Source organism: Papio anubis, chromosome 8 (assembly GCF_008728515.1).
Source record: "Papio anubis isolate 15944 chromosome 8, Panubis1.0, whole genome shotgun sequence".
Lineage (NCBI taxonomy): Eukaryota > Metazoa > Chordata > Mammalia > Primates > Cercopithecidae > Papio > Papio anubis.
In genome coordinates, this window is record NC_044983.1 from 139,496,012 (window position 1) to 139,510,813 (window position 14,802).

Below are 14,802 nucleotides of genomic sequence, written 5' to 3' on the forward strand. Positions count from 1 at the left end.
TCTGGGGCGCTGGATTGCCAGGACTCAAGAGGCTTCTGTGCATTTGCACAGCCTGTGCAACCGCCCTGTTGTTGTTTGTTGTTATTTTTTCTTTTTTCTTTTTTTGAGACAGAGTCTCGCTGTGTCGCCATGCTGGAGTGCAGTAGCGCGATCTCACCTCCCTGCAATCTCCGCCTCACGGGTTCAAGCGATTCTCCTGCCTCAGCCTCCCGAGTAGCTGGGACTACAGGTGCGTGCCACCACACCCAGCTAATTTTTGTGTTTTTAGTAGAGACGGGCTTTCACCATGTTGGCCAGGCTGGTCTCCATCTCCTGACCTCATGATCCGCCCACCTCGGCCTCCCAAAGTGCTGGGATTACAAGTGCAAGCCACCATGCCCCGCCTGCTGTTATTTTTTCTAAAGACTGGAGTCTCACTATTCTGCCCAGGCTGGTCTTGAACTCCTGGCCTCAAGCAATCCTCCCACCTCAGCCTCTGAAGGTGCTGGGATTACAGATATGAGCCACCGGTCCAGCCACCTTGTATGTTAAATGAAGCAACTACTCAACTGCAACAGCCACAGGTGTGGCCCACCTTGGCTTGGTGTGCATATTGCACAGGGCATGGAGTGAGAACATCCTGGATCTCAGGATGCCAGGGTTCACTGAGGACTCCGACTCTAGAAACACCTCCAGTCCTCTGGGGTGAGCAGGGGCAAACAGGTGCTTCTCCTGAGGTGGGGTCCTCTCCTGTGGACTGGTCAAAGTCTCCCCTCTGAGCTCCATCCTGTTCCACCAGCTCCACCAACAGTGATCAACAGGGCTGCCCCCTTGGTTTCCCCCCTGGTGACATGTTCTGTCACCACAGGCCACTGTGGGTTGCTGCCAGCCAGATATCAGGCAGGCTGGAGCTACCTGGCAGATGCCCTTTGTGTAGCTTGCTGAGTGGGGTCCCCCTCACTGGGCCTGAGAGCCCCTCACACATGGGTCTTGGTCAGTCAGGACCAGCCCCGTCTCCTACCCAGTCTCCCAGAACACTCATCTATTTTTCCGCAGTCACTGGCAGACACACTCTGTGGCCAGGCAGGCCCAGACCTGTCTGAGTATGGACTGACACCAATCTCAGAGAGGTCTGGACCTGGCCACAGAGTGCCTCATGCTAGGCAGAGGAGATCAACGGCTCAACCTGTGGTGGCATCCCAACTCAAAGCTGGCAAGTGGCCACAGGAGAAAGACAATGGGAGGGTGGACTGGACCACCAGGAAGGATGGGTCGGGCCTGGTGAGCAGAGCCAGGCTTGGAGCCAACGGGAAAGCACTGGCTGTGGGCACACCATTAAGGAAGGGCTTTGCCACCAGGGGTGGGGGCGGGGCGGGGCAGCGGCTGTGATCTGTGGCCCATGCCACTCATTCAGAAGGGAAAGTTGTATCCGTGGCTGGGAGGTACCAGGGAGAGCTCATCCCAGGCCTCAGGGAGGCCACCTCCATCCTTCCACCCGCTCTACGCATCAGAATCCTGGAGAAGTAGAAACAGCCACTCACTGTTGGAGTCCTTCAGAAAGAGTGAGGCTAGGAACCTTCCTCCCCGCCATTGCTGCCTGCCATGACCCAAAGAGAGCACCCACCTGTACCACAGCCCCTCCAAGTGCCAGGCACACAGGCCATGACATGCTGCAGACCTGGTTCCCCTGCTCTCCATCCCAAGGGAGTCTGGGCAGGTCTGTCCCCTGTCCCTGCCAGGGTGTGGGCAGCTTTGCTGGCCTTGGACCTAGGACTGACCTGGTTTGAATGTATGTGTCTGAAGACTTTGGGCCTCTCAGCTCATGCCTGCCTACCTGGTTACCAGGGGCCATTGTTGGGCAAAGGGTCCCTGTCTCTTATCTCCTCCACTACTCATTCTGTCTAGAGCCCTTGGGCGATGGTTGCAGAAGCCTCTCTTCCCCTGGGCACCTTCCTCCCTAGAACTGGTCCAACCCAGCTATCCATGGAGGCCTCCTCAGACACTGGGGGAGCACATCTAGGAAGCCTGGGGGTCAGAATGTGGGCAGCAGGCCACAGGAAAAGGGCCAGACCTCGAACTCTCCACTGTCCCCATTTCCTGCAACAGCATCTCAGAGGGCTTGAGGTGGCTGTCAGGCCTTCCATCACAGTATAAAACTCCTTCAGGGAGAGAAAAGTGACGGCACCCAGGCCGGGGAACGGCAGCTCCTACTGTACCTACCCTCCCTACTCTGTCCAGCCGTGGGCTGGGCCTGACTTTAGACTGGAAGCTCCATAGTGCTCTTGTTCCTGGTGCAGAGCAGATCCACCTACCCCAGGGGAAATGCCAACTACTTTGCCTTCAGACCTGATGCTCCTGTGGTTGGGCCTGCCGAGCCTGCCCTCCCCAGTGGAAGAAGAGGGCCCTCTTACGAAAAGCCTCAGCCTGACCCTTGCAGCACCAGCCTCTGAGGTGCTGCCAGACTGGGAAGACCCTCCCAAGCACCCCAACAGCGTGCCCAGCCCAGGACACATCAGCCCGACACTCCGGATTCTATCAAGAGTGGCATTTATTCTCCTTGTGGAGGTGCGGCGCTCCGGGGAGCTGGTGCTGTTGTGCTTAGGAAGGAGGTCTGTCCGTCCGTCCGTCTGTCCGGCCGGCCTGGCCCCAAATGGGGGCGGAAGAGGGGCACGGCCCGAGTAAAAATCCCGGCCTATTCCGGGTGGGAATATGTACAAGGCGGCGGGGCGCAGGCGGGGGTGGGGGCGGGCGGGCCGGCGGCCGCAGCCCCCACCCGAGGGCCCCCGCACCTCGGGCCCTACTTGTAGAATCAGTACAAAATAGGTGCTACCTAAACGTTCCTTCTACCTGAATTCGCTAAGTCGGTTATTGTGCTGCTTAGTTATGGGGGCGGGAGGGGGCCCATGGCTTTCCACGGCGGTGGGGTGTAGGGGGAAGCAGGAGACCCTGATGGGCCCACAGCCCTCCAGCTTTCTCCTTAGGTAGGTAGACAGGAGTATGGGGTGGGGTGGGATGGGGGCGCCTGTGTGTGCGTGTGCATGCAGCACAGGTGGGCAGGCCCCAGCTTGGGAGCTGTGCAGGCACCACGCCTGGTTGTGTAGGGTATTTGGATGTGGGCACTGCTATGCAGAGCGGCGGGTCATCCCTGCGGAGGCAGCCACGCTTGCTGCTGGGGGTGAGGCTGGCCACACCATAGGCTACAGCTGGCACCTTCTTCTCCAGCCATGGCTCTGCCCCTGGCTGGACATGGCAGATGTGTGTTTGCCAGAGGATCAGAGACGTGGCCACCTGTGTGGGGGCCCAGGAGCCCTGGATCTGTTCCCCTCGGCTGGAGCCAAAAGGCTAAGTCAAAGGTAGAGCCCAGTTGTGCCCAGCAGGGACTGGTTGAGGTGGGGAGGAGTGTGGGGGGCATCTGAGCCTAGGGACCTGGTCTCTCTGCATCTGCCATTCTTCCCTGGCCCACCCAAGCCGGTTGGACCCCTGTCTTGCAAACACACCTCCCAGTAGGTGGCTGCGTTCCTGGCGGACTCAGCAATTGGCCTGGCACATAGTAGGTGCTCAATGAACGGTCAGTGAATGATTAATGACTGAAGGAGGGGTCTTGGGTGCAACCACCCCACCCCCGCCCATGAAACCATTACAGCCGCCGGGCTCTGCCGTGGGGGTCGGGGAGGGGTGGGGAGAAAGTCTGCGCGGCCGGCTCCGCGCAGCGTCCCTGATCTAGGGGCCTATGGGGTGAGTAGGGTGAGGGGATACCTGATTCTCAGTAACTCTAGAGGCGGCGGCAGCTTCGCATGCAGTGCGCATTATTGCTCTATAGTCGGCAACGGACTACCTAAGAGGGAGGGGGAGCGGGCAGCCCCGGGTAGGGTCGGGAGGAGGGGGTGGGGCTGCATGCAGTGACGTCACAAAGGCGGCGGCCAATGGGGCGGGCCCTTGGGGCAGGGTCGCCGCCGAGGCTTTGGCATAGACGGGCGAAAGTTGGCAACCGAGTGGGGGCGGGGCCTGGGTCTCAGGGGAGGGGCCTGCCTCGGAGAGGCGGGGCCTGAGGCTCCCTAGAGGCTCCCAGCTAGGGGCGGGCCTCGGGGCGTGGAAAGTAATCCCGGACATTCCAAGCCCCCGGCGTCGGCGGGCAAGATGGGGGTTCAGCGCCCCCTCCCTGACCCGAGTGCAATCCGTTCATAAATAAAACGTACAAATACAGAAAGAAAGAAACCCGACGCGTCCGCAACCCCCCCAGGGGGCTTTACCCGCAAAGCGAAGACAGAGGTGTGTAGAGGGCAGCGCCCAGGCCTGCCTGCCGGCCCCGGGAATCCGTCCTCCAACACGAATGCCCGGGGTACGGGGGTGTGGGGGCCCGGGGCAGGGCGGAAGCGGGGTCTGAGGAGGTCGGATAAGTCCATGCGATTCGATATGTGTCATTATTATTCGATATGGAGGACAGAGCCCGGGAAGCTGGGCTGGAAGAATTCGGATTTGGCAGAGGATGCGAGGCGAGGGTAGGAGGGCGGCTCCGACTGAGGCCCCAGAAGCAACCCGAGGGAGGGGGTGCCGCCGTCCGCCCCTCTCCCCGACCCCCAACGCGTCTAACACACCCGGGAGTTCCGCGAAGACCGCGAGCCAGGGGCGTCCCTGCAGGCGCGCCCGCTCCTGCTCCGCCCCGGCCTGCTGCCGGGGAGGGGCCGGCTCCCTGGACGTCTGGGCCGCAGGCCTGGCGCTAGAAGGCTTGGGAAGGGGTGGGGAAGACCTGAGTCCCTGCGACGCGATCCAGGGGCGCAGAGGCGGGAGAAGGAGGGCGCTCCCTACCTCACTTCACCCCCGTCTTCAGAGACCCAACTCGGAGATGAGGTTCGGTTCTAGGTCTCGTCGACCCTATTGCTGGGAGAAAGCCGGGGGCACCCTGGAGGGGAGGGGAGGGGGCTCGGGGTGGGTCTCCCCTCGGGACCCTATTGCTTGAAAGGGCCGGCAAGGCCCCTGGCGGGCGGGGCGGGGTGGGACCGGGCCCCCCTCCCCCTATTGCTGTGAGGAGGGGCCCGCCCTCCGGCCCCTCCACCCGGACGCCAGCGAAGACTTCCCTGGGGGGCCGTATTGCTGAGAGCCGACCTGGCTGGGGGAGGCCCCGCCGCCCTAGGCCTGCACAGGGCTGAGCTGTGGCGGCGCAGGAGCCGCGGGGCCGCCGGCGCCGCCCTTGAAGCAGGCCGACTCGTAGTGCTTGTTGAGATAGGACTTGAGCGCGAAGCTCTTCTTGCAGCGCTTGCACTGGAAGTGCTTGAAGGCCGAATGCGTCTGCATGTGCGCGCGCAGGTTGGAGCGGTCGGCGAAGGCCTTGCCGCAGTGCGCGCAGCCGAAGGGTTTCTCGCCGGTGTGCGAGCGCATGTGGCCCTGGAGCAGCCAGGGCCGAGAGAAGGCTTTGCCGCACACGCCGCACTTGTGGCGCAGGTCGTGCGTGAGCAGGTGCATGGCCATGGCCGGCATGGACACGTACACCTTGCCGCACGTCGGGCAGCGCCGCGCCAGCTGGCTGTCCAGGCTGCGGTGCGTCTGCTTGTGGCGGCTCAGGTTCGACGACGTGGCGTATGTTTTGCCGCACTCGCCGCACGCGTGCCGGCCGCCAGCACCTGCGGCCCCTGGCCCTGCGCGCGCCTCGGTGCCTGCCCCCGCGCGCGTGCCGCCCCGGCCCCCCGGCCCGGATCCCAAGCTGCGCCCGCCCGCCCCGCCCCCGCCTCCGGCGTCGCCGTCGGGGGCCGCCGCCGAGGCTGTGGAGGGAGCGGCGGCAGAGCCGGCATTGGAAGCCTTACGCCGCGAGCGCCCGTCGGTGATGAAGAAGGCGTCTGCCGCATAGCCCTCGCTGACGGCCGCGTCACCGTTGATGTAGCCGCCCGCAGCGGTGGCCAGCTCCGGGCGCGGGGTGGGTGGCGGCGCTGACCCTGCAGCCGCCGGACCCAGCTCTCCACGCACGGCTGCTGCGTACATGGGCTCCGGCGACGGCCCTTTGAGCAGCGCAGCCTCGGCGTCGCCATCGTAGACGGACGAGGGCCCCACGTAGTCGCTGAGGTACCCTGCGGGCCGAGGCGGACGGACAGCAGGAGGGGAATGGTGCGGCGGCAGGACACACACAGGGGGTGGGGCGCGGGAGACAGCAGAAGCGGACCGGGAGACCCAGGTCCGGGAGAGAGGCGAACAGGGAGGAGGACAAAGGAGAGGGGGCCGAGGGACCGCGGGGCAGGGAGGATGGAGACAGCAGGGAGGGGAAGAGAGGGGAGGAGAGGATGAGACAGGGCCGGGCCAGGCTCCGCCCCCGCCGCCCCACCCTCGCGGAGAGGAGGAGAGAGGCGCGTCTTCGGGCGCGGCTGCCCCCCTTCCACGGAGCCTCAAGGTCAGGGGGGAGGGGCGGCGCTTCCCTCTCCCTCCTCTCCCATCCTCTCTCCCCTCCCCCTCGGGTTCTCCCCACTTCAGCAGTTTTCCCTGATTATGCAACACACTGCAGACCCGCGGCGCACAAAGCCAGGACCGCCGGCCCAGGGACCCCGTCTGTCCCGCCTCTCCGGGGTCCTGGCCGGCTGTCCTCCTGGCCTGCAGAACGTGCGCTCCATTTTGATGTTGACCCTCTCTGGCCGTCTAGTTCTTGGAGGAACCTGAAGACGTCTCCCTCCTCCAGTTCCTTCGGCCTAACCAGCACCTCCCTCAGCTCTCCTGCTACCCACTGGACTTGACCCTGCCCTTGCTGCTCCTCCGTGCACTCTGCTTCTGTCCCCAACTCCCTCTCACCATCCTGCACCCTTGGGTCCTCCACTGTTCAACACTGCCCTCTCCCGCTCACACCCTAACCCCTTTCAGGGCCTTCCCAAGCCCCTGAATGGTGCAGAGAGGGCCAGGGCGTCCACCTTCACAGGGACGAGCTGGAGGAGGGCAGCATCACTTATACCGGTAGCTGCAGTTGCTCCCCAGGCCCAAGATGGATCTCATAACCTCAAAGTCACAAATGCACGCCCCTCGGGATGCTCTGGCTCCTTCAGGGCTACACCCAGTCTCCCAGCATCATCAGCCCTTGTGTGCCATCACAGGGTGGGCTGCACACTGATCTGCCGAACTCACCACCTCCTCACTCACGCAGGGTCACACATGCAGTCACCCCGGACACACTCTCAGTCACATGGTGCACAACGGCCTCGGAGTCACATGGTCCCATGTAGTGGCACACAGGCGAGCACACACACACACAGGGTCACACACAAGCGCACACGGTCACATGGCCACACACAGTCACATGGACCCACACAGGCTCACACTCCTGCAGGTCACACTTGCTCTGCCACCCCACGCTGCTGGCACTCCCGACCCCTCTCTTGCATGCTGACAGTTGTCCTTGAACTTGGGCACCCTTACACAAAGAGCCTCCCCCTGCCTCCCACACCTTGGGCTCCCTTGCTCACAACCGCCTCCCTGCTTCCTCTCCCTGACCCAGGCTTCAGGGAAGAGACTGATGCTGCCTCTGCTGGTCCTTCTGCTCTGACAGGTGGGCGGCCCAGTTGGACCCCCTGCCTACTCCCTGGAGCTCCCTGCATTCCCCAGCTAACCCTAGCAGGTGTCCTGGTGCAGCCAAGGAAGAGGAGAGGGTGGCAAGGCGGCCCTGGTCTCTGAGTGTAGGTCTGTGTGTGCCGGCATGGCTGGGTCCCGTCATGGCAGCGTCCATGCGGCTCTGTCTGTCCCAGCATGGGTCAGGGTGTGGGTCCATGTGTGCGTTCGAGTACCTCAGTTCCCCCTCTTCCCCACCCTCTGTCCAGCGTCGACACTCTCCCTGCCCAGCCTTGGCCTCTGCTTTCCCCTTCCTCCCCTCTACTGTCCAGGCTCCAGCCACAGACTCTTGCCCTTTCTGGTTCCCTTCAGTCTTTTTTACCCGGGCCCTGCCCTCCGCCCCCACACTCTGGTCCTTCACCGCTTCCAGCAAAGCCCCAGGCCCCGCGCCCCGGTCTCAGACCAGCGCTCACCTTTATCGTGCAGTGGCGCGCCGAGGTCGCTGCGGGCGCGTCCGTAGGCGCTCTCCAGGTCGGCCGAAGAGAACGCGTCAAGTTTGACCTTCTTGACCAGGAAGGACCTGGGCATGATTCCTGCGGGGCTCCGGCGCTGTGGGCCTGCGGAGCCGGGGCTTGGGGGGGGCTGCGGCGGCAGGGCCCCGTCACCATCCGAGGAGCGGCGGAGGCAGCGCGGGTCCCCACTCTGGCCTTTGGATGCTGCCGCGCGAGTGGTGTCCTCTCTCCTTGCTGCCCTGCGTCTCCTCCGTTGCCCCTTCGGATCCCTCTTCTTCCTCCTTCCTTCAATCCTTCCTTCCTTCAATCCTTCCTTCCTTCCTTCTCTCCTCTCCTCTCCTCTCCTCTTCCTTCCTTCCCTCCTCTGGTCCCGGCTTCCCAGCCCGCAGTGCCGCCCCTGGACAGGCGGGGGAGGAGGCTGGGGGGGCGGAGAGGGGGGGAGCGGCTCCGTCCCGGGCCTGGAGGCTGCGAGTGGGTGCAGGGCTGGCCCGGCTCCGTGGCCCCCTTCCCCTCCCCCCCTCCCGCCGCCGCGGCGGAGCCTCAGTCAGCGGCCCCCCATGCCCCCGGGGGCGGCGGCGCCGGGCCCGGAGAACGCGGCGGCAGCAGCAGCGCCGGCAGCTTCAGCACCGCGGCCAGCGCCGGCCTGGGCAGCACCGCGGCCAGCGCCCGGGCGCGCTCAACCGGCACGGGCGGAGAGGGGCGGTCCGCGGGGGTTTGGCCGCCGGGCAGGGGTCCTCGGCGGGGGTCTCTGGGAGGCTTGCTTTATTGTTCTGCAGCCGGAGCGAGCGGCAGTGGCGACGGCGGCGGCGGCGGCGGCGGCGGCGGGCGGGGGGCGGGGGTCCTGGGGGGAGGGGTGCGCAGGGAGGGCGGGCCGAGGGAGGGAGGGAGGGAGGGACAGGGGCTCCGGGGGCGGGGCTCGGCGCTCGGACTGCTCCTGGGCCCGGCCTCCAGAGCCCGCAGCCGCGTCTGCCTGCGGCCCGGCCCAGCCTCTGGCTTTTAAAGCCCAGGAGCTGGGGGAGGGGGAGAGAGGTGGGGGAGAGGCCGGCGGAAATGGCTGCGCTGGGCCGAGCCCCGGCCTGGGTCTCCTGGGAGGGGTCCCGGGGATGCCTCAGGCTGCGCGTGTGAGGAATTCCCCCGCGCGGCTCAGGAAACCGCGGCCCGGCGGCCAGCAGCATTGTCGGGCGTGTGGGGAGAAATGGAGCCAGGCCTAGGACCCACGCGCCCCGGACTCGGGGTCTTCTGAGGAGGAACGCAGGGCGGACCCCAGTCCCGCCGGCCTCGCTCGGGGCCTGGGGCGCGGGATCTGCGGGGGCGGGCGGGGGAGGCGGGAGCCGAAGGAGCGAGTGCTGAGGCAGCGAAAGCGCAGCGCGCGCCCTGTGCCGCAGTGGCTCCCGCCGCTCGGTCACCCCGGCTGACCCCGTGCCGGCTGGAGGGGCCTCCCCGCCCCCGCCTCTCTCCCCCTGGGCGGGTGTGCGGCGCAGCGGCGTCGCTGCGAGCCGGAGTGGAGCTGGAGAGGGGTTGCCACGACCCTGCTCCAGAAATTCTGCTGCTTTGGGGGTTTTCCGCCCTTCCGCTCGGCTGCAGCTCCCCACGGCAGCCCCGCAACCAGGCGGATAACCCTTCCCTCGGCCGCCCGCCCAGCGTTTGCAGCCCCCATGACGTCAGGCTCAGCGGCCAATGGCGGGGCGCCGGGAGCGGGGGCTCCGGGGTTCCGGGCCGCACAATGGCCGCGCGCGGGTGCCTATGTCCCCAGTTAGGGCCTGGCGCCGCCATTGTCCCCTCACCCGCCCCGCCCGGTGGTCCGGGTCTACGGGCTCCGAGCGCGCTCCCGCACGCCCCGCTGCCGCTGGGGACCAAGGTCGCGGGGGCGGCCCTGGGGAGCGTCCGGGCGCGGGTGTGCCGGGAGCGCGTGCGATACTGGAGCGCGCTCGTTGCGGCGCGCAGTGACCTTGCGCGGGGCGGACCCGCGGACAGCGGCTGGGAGCGCGCGGCGGGCTGGCCCGGGGGAAGACGGCCTGCGGGGGCGCGCTGCACTTGCTGAGCTCAGCGCCCCGCCCCCGGCCGCCCGGCCCAGCGCTGAGCCCGGGTGGGTGTGACCCGGCCCGCCCGCGCGGGGGGTGCGGTGGAGACCACGGACCCGCTTTGTGCCAGCCGCCCCGGCAGCGGCGGGACATTCATCTTGCGTGGCAGGCACTCCCGAGGGGTGGGGGCGGGGAGCGGCCGCCCCCTTATCGCTGAGCGGCAGCCGGCTAGGCTCGCGGTGGGGGCAGGGGCGGGATCCCCCTCAGCCGAGCCGCGCGGGTCCTGGCTCCCTCCCAGGGGGGGCCGGGCCAAGGCACAGCCGGAGGCGCGGGGCCAATTAACATTTTGATTGCTGGACTGGGGGGCCATCTGGACCGAGGCCTAATTACCCGGCACACCCTCGGGGCGCCGGCAGGACGTGTCAGGCGCGATCCCCTCATCACCCAGCGCTCACCGCCTTCTCCTGGACCCTGTCCCTGCCCTCAACTCTGTCCTTCGACTCCATCCCTGGCCTCCTCTGCACGTCCTACTATTCTTGCCTCTCTGTCCCCACACTCCGGGCCCTCCGACCCCCAGCTCTGTCCCCTTCCCCCATTCTTCCATTCGTCTGCCTGTACCCCCATCCCTGTTTCTCTCCTCTACTCCTCCCACTTCATCCCTTCTCCCCGCGCCATTCCTGTCGTCCAGCTCTCACCCCTTTTCCCTGTCCCTCCATCCACCCTCTCAGCCCCTTCCACTCCTGCCTCTGTGCACATACCTGCCTCTCTCTGTCAAGCTCCTCGCCCCCTTTGCCCCCAGCCCCCTTGACGGAAGAGGCATCAGAGCGGGACACATGTGTCCCGCGGCCAGGCGCTCCCGCGGGAATCATTGAGGCGGCCCTTGCCCCAGCTCAGGTGGAGCCCGCAGCCTCCCGGGACCCCTGGCGGGGAGGGACAGCTGGGTCCAGGCCTTGGCCATCAGTCTGAACCGACCCGGGTGCGGAACGCACATGCGACCCAAGCGCAATTACTTGGGCTTCCTCACCCCGCCCCCCCAAACATCCTGACTCCCCCTTCCCCCTCACCCCCAGCATCAGGAGGTCTCTGTGGTGCCCCAGTCCTGGGCCCCAGCTAGGAGAGGCTGGAGGAGGACAGTGGACGATTCTCACGCTCTGGAAAAGTGTCAGTCCTCCTGCATGGGAGGCCTCCCCAAGTCTCTTACTGAGAGCTGCAGCCTTGGGAGGCTCTGTTGCAGGAGAGAAGAGGTCCTGCAGCCAGTTAAAGTCCTGGTACCCCTAGCCACTCTCTGCAGAGCCCCTCTTGGGGAGTCTCTTCCTGCCGCCCTGATGCAAGCCCCAGTTCTGCCCCTTGTCCCTTCAGGTGGGTGCAGTGTTGGCTCTGAACCCTCAGTGCCCTCTGCTGCTGGCCGCACCTCTCCCTGCCCCTCCCAGGCCCCATGTTGTGGAAACGTCAACCATAAGGGTCAGGTGTCCCCACTCTTTTGTCTCCAGCACCCCACCCTTAGCAAATCCAGAACCCCTGGTGTGCCCACCCTCAGATCCTGCAGTTGCATTCTCACCCACCCCTGCCGTATTGAGGCTCCAACCCAGGAAATCAGTGGACAGCCCAGATCCGAGGGTCCACCCTGCTGGACGGAAATGATGGGCAGAGAATGCGGTGTTGAATGGAGGTGAGAGGTATGGGGTGCAGTTACTGGTGGTGATGGAGCACAATTGGTTAGAAGATGAGGACATTGACTTGGAGAAGAGGTCAAGGCTTGGAGGGGACAGGCAGTCTGCAGCAGTTCATCCACAAGAACATTAGACCACCAGGAATTCGGGCAGTGATGGGCAGGGTCGAAGCCACAGTGAGAGCTGCTGCTGAGTGGTTGGTGGCCGATGACATGTGCTCTAGCTGGGATGCTCAAGGAGAGGAGGGAATTGGGGTCTGCAGGCCTCAGCCAGGAGCACAGGATTGTTTGGGAGATAGAGAAAGCAGCCCCCAGAGAGGGCTGTGGGGAGAGACAGCATGGAAGGAGGGCCCTCAGCAGGGAGGATGCAGGGTCGCTGGGGACAGAGCCCCTGGGGAGGGTTTTAGGATGAGGGGGGATCTGTATTCCAAAATGGTTCTGGCAGGGTTGTGGGGGAGGCATGGGGACAAAGGCATGAGGAGTGGCCCAGAAAAGCCCAAGGGCAGACTTGGTCCCTGCTGGGGCAGGAGCTTTGGAGGAGCCACAAGAGCAAGGTTGCTGCACAACACAACTGTAAATGTGTGTCTGAAAAACAGAAGCAGAGGCCTGGCGCGGTGGCTCAAGCCTGTAATCCCAGCACTTTGGGAGGCCGAGGCGGGCGGATCACGAGGTCAGGAGATCGAGACCATCCTGGCTAACAGAGTGAAACCCCGTCTCTACTAAAAAACACAAAAAACTAGCCGGGCGAGGTGGCGGGCGCCTGTAGTCCCAGCTACTCGGGAGGCTGAGGCAGGAGAATGGTGTGAACCCGGGAGGCGGAGCTTGCAGTGAGCTGAGATCTGGCCACTGCACTCCAGCCTGGGCGACAGAGTGAGACTCTGTCCCAAAAACAAAAACAAAAAAAAAACCAAAAAACAAAAAAACATAACAAGTTAATATTCTGATTGTCAAAATAAATAACTGGTATAAGTGAACTTTTTACAGAACAAAGATGCTGAGACTCCAAAGGGGTTAGCAGGTGATTGACTACAGAAGAAATAAGAGACCTTATTAGGAATCAAAGACATGCTGGCTGGCTGCAGTGGCTCTTCTGTCATCCCAGCACTTTGGGAGGCCAAAACGGGTGGATCACTTGAGGTCAGGAGTTCGAGACCAGCCTGGCCAAAGTGGTGAAACCCTTTCTCTACTAAAAATAGAAGAATTAGCTGGGCGTGGTGGCGCACATGCCTGTAATCCCAGCTACTCGGGAGGCCGAAGCAGGAGAATCGCTTGAACCTGGGAGGCAGAAGTTCCAATGAGCTGAGATTGCACCATTGCACTCCATTGCACTCCAGCCTGGGAAACAGAGCAAGACTCTGTAAAAATAAAAATAATAATAAAATAATAATAATAATCAAAGACATGCAAATTAAAGGACAAAACGCAGATTTCAGAGTTTTTTTCTTGTTTTATTACAGAAACTATCAAATATGCACAGATGTGCAGAGAGCTAGTTAATGCAAGTTCCCCTCTTGCCCAACAAGCACCTTCACTAAAGACTAGCCTATGGGTGGCCGGGCGCGGTGGCTCACACCTGTAATCCCAGCACTTTAGGAGCCTGAGGTAGGTGGATCACGAGGTCGGGAGATTGAGACCATCCTGGCTAACACGAAGAAACCCCGTTCTCTACTAAAAATACAAAAAAAAATTAGCCGGATGCAGTGGTGGGCGCCTGTAGTCCTAGCTACTCTGGAGGCTGAGGCAGGAGAATGGCGTGAACCCAGGAGGCAGAGCTTGCAGTGAGCCGAGATCGCACCACTGCACTCCAGCCTGGGCGACAAAGCGAGACTCCGTCTGAAAAAAAAAAAAAGACCAGCCTATGGGCATCCTGCTTCCTCCCCGACTCCCTCATCATTTTGAAGCAAATCCCAGACATCGCATCACAAAACGCCATCTTTGGCGGGCCGCAGTGGCTCACACCTGTAATCCCAACACTTTGGGAGGGCAAGGTGGGCGATCACTTGAAGTCAGGAGTTTGAGACCAGCCTGGCCAACGTGGTGAAACTCTGTCTCTACTAAAAATACAAAAATTGACTGGGCATGGTGGCTCACACCTATAATCTCAGCACTTTGGGAGGCCGAGGCGGGCAGATCACCTGAGGTCAGGGGTTCAAGACCAGCCTGGCCAACATGAAGAAACCCCGTCTCTACTAAAAACACAAAAAAATTAGCCAGGGGTGGTGTCAAGCGCCTGTAATCCCAGCTACTTGGAAGGCTGAGGCAGGAGAATCATTTGAACCCGAGTGGCTGAGGTTGTGAGCTGCAACCGCACCACTGCACTTCAACCTGGGCAACAGAGTGAGACTCCACCTCAGCAACAACAGCAAATATATATACACAAAAATTAGCCAGGTGTAGTTGGGTGTGGTGGCTCATGCCTGCAATCCCAGCACGTTGGGAGGCCAAGGCGGGTGGATCACGAGGTCAGGAGTTCCAGACCAGCCTGGCTAACACGGTGAAACCCTGTCTCTACTAAAAATACGAAAATTAGCCGGGCGTGGTAGCGGGTGCCTGTAATCCCAGCTACTCAGGAGGCTGAGGCAGAGAACTCCTTGAAATCAGGAGGCGGAGGTTGCAGTGAGCCGAGATCGTACCACTGCACTCCAGCCTGGGCGACAGAGCGAGACTCCGTCTCAAGAAAAAAAACAAAAACCCACCCGGCCCATTTTTCTCTTGATAAACACATGAGCAGGGGTGGGGGTGCAGCTAAGGAGGTGCAGAGCTGGGTCTCAGGGTCCTGCTCGGGCCCAGTCCAGCTTGAGCTAGGGGTGCCTGGAGACAGGATTGGACCCCGCCTTCTTTTTGCTTTCAGCAGGGCAACCCCTCAGTCTCCTGCGTCCCGCTGGCTGCATGGCAGAGAGGCCAGCAGCTCTGAAATGGCCCAAATCCCACCCCCTTCCAAGGGGTCCAACTGCCTGACCTGCTCAGACCTTCAGCTTCAGGCAGGGGTCACTTAATTTCTCTAAACTGGAGATATAATTTTCATAGTGTAAAATACCTTATATGTAGAATTCCATCAGTTTTAAAAGCACATATTCTCTTATAATCCACTCACCTACAGAGACGC

At 62.9% G+C, this 14,802-nt stretch overlaps 1 protein-coding gene across 1 annotated transcript; it reads right to left on the reverse strand.

Moving 5' to 3' along the window:
• Positions 1 to 2,509: 2,509 nt before the first annotated feature.
• On the reverse strand, positions 2,510 to 8,519 carry SCRT1 (scratch family transcriptional repressor 1). Its single transcript, XM_003903267.4, has 2 exons — positions 7,968 to 8,519; positions 2,510 to 6,038 (listed from the first exon to the last, which is right to left on the reverse strand). Exons 1-2 carry the CDS (start codon positions 8,080 to 8,082, stop codon positions 5,107 to 5,109), a joined length of 1,047 nt encoding a protein of 348 aa, XP_003903316.1. The 5' UTR covers positions 8,083 to 8,519; the 3' UTR covers positions 2,510 to 5,106.
• Positions 8,520 to 14,802: the final 6,283 nt, after the last annotated feature.

Coding starts and splice junctions, on each gene's coding strand:
- SCRT1 (XM_003903267.4), bottom strand. CDS start 8,082: ATGCCCAGGTCCTTCCTGGTCAAGAAGGTCAAACTTGACGCGTTCTCT. Junction 6,039..7,967: donor CGCGCCACTGCACGATAAAG/GTGAGCGCTGGT, acceptor CTCGGCCCGCAG/GGTACCTCAGCGACTACGTG.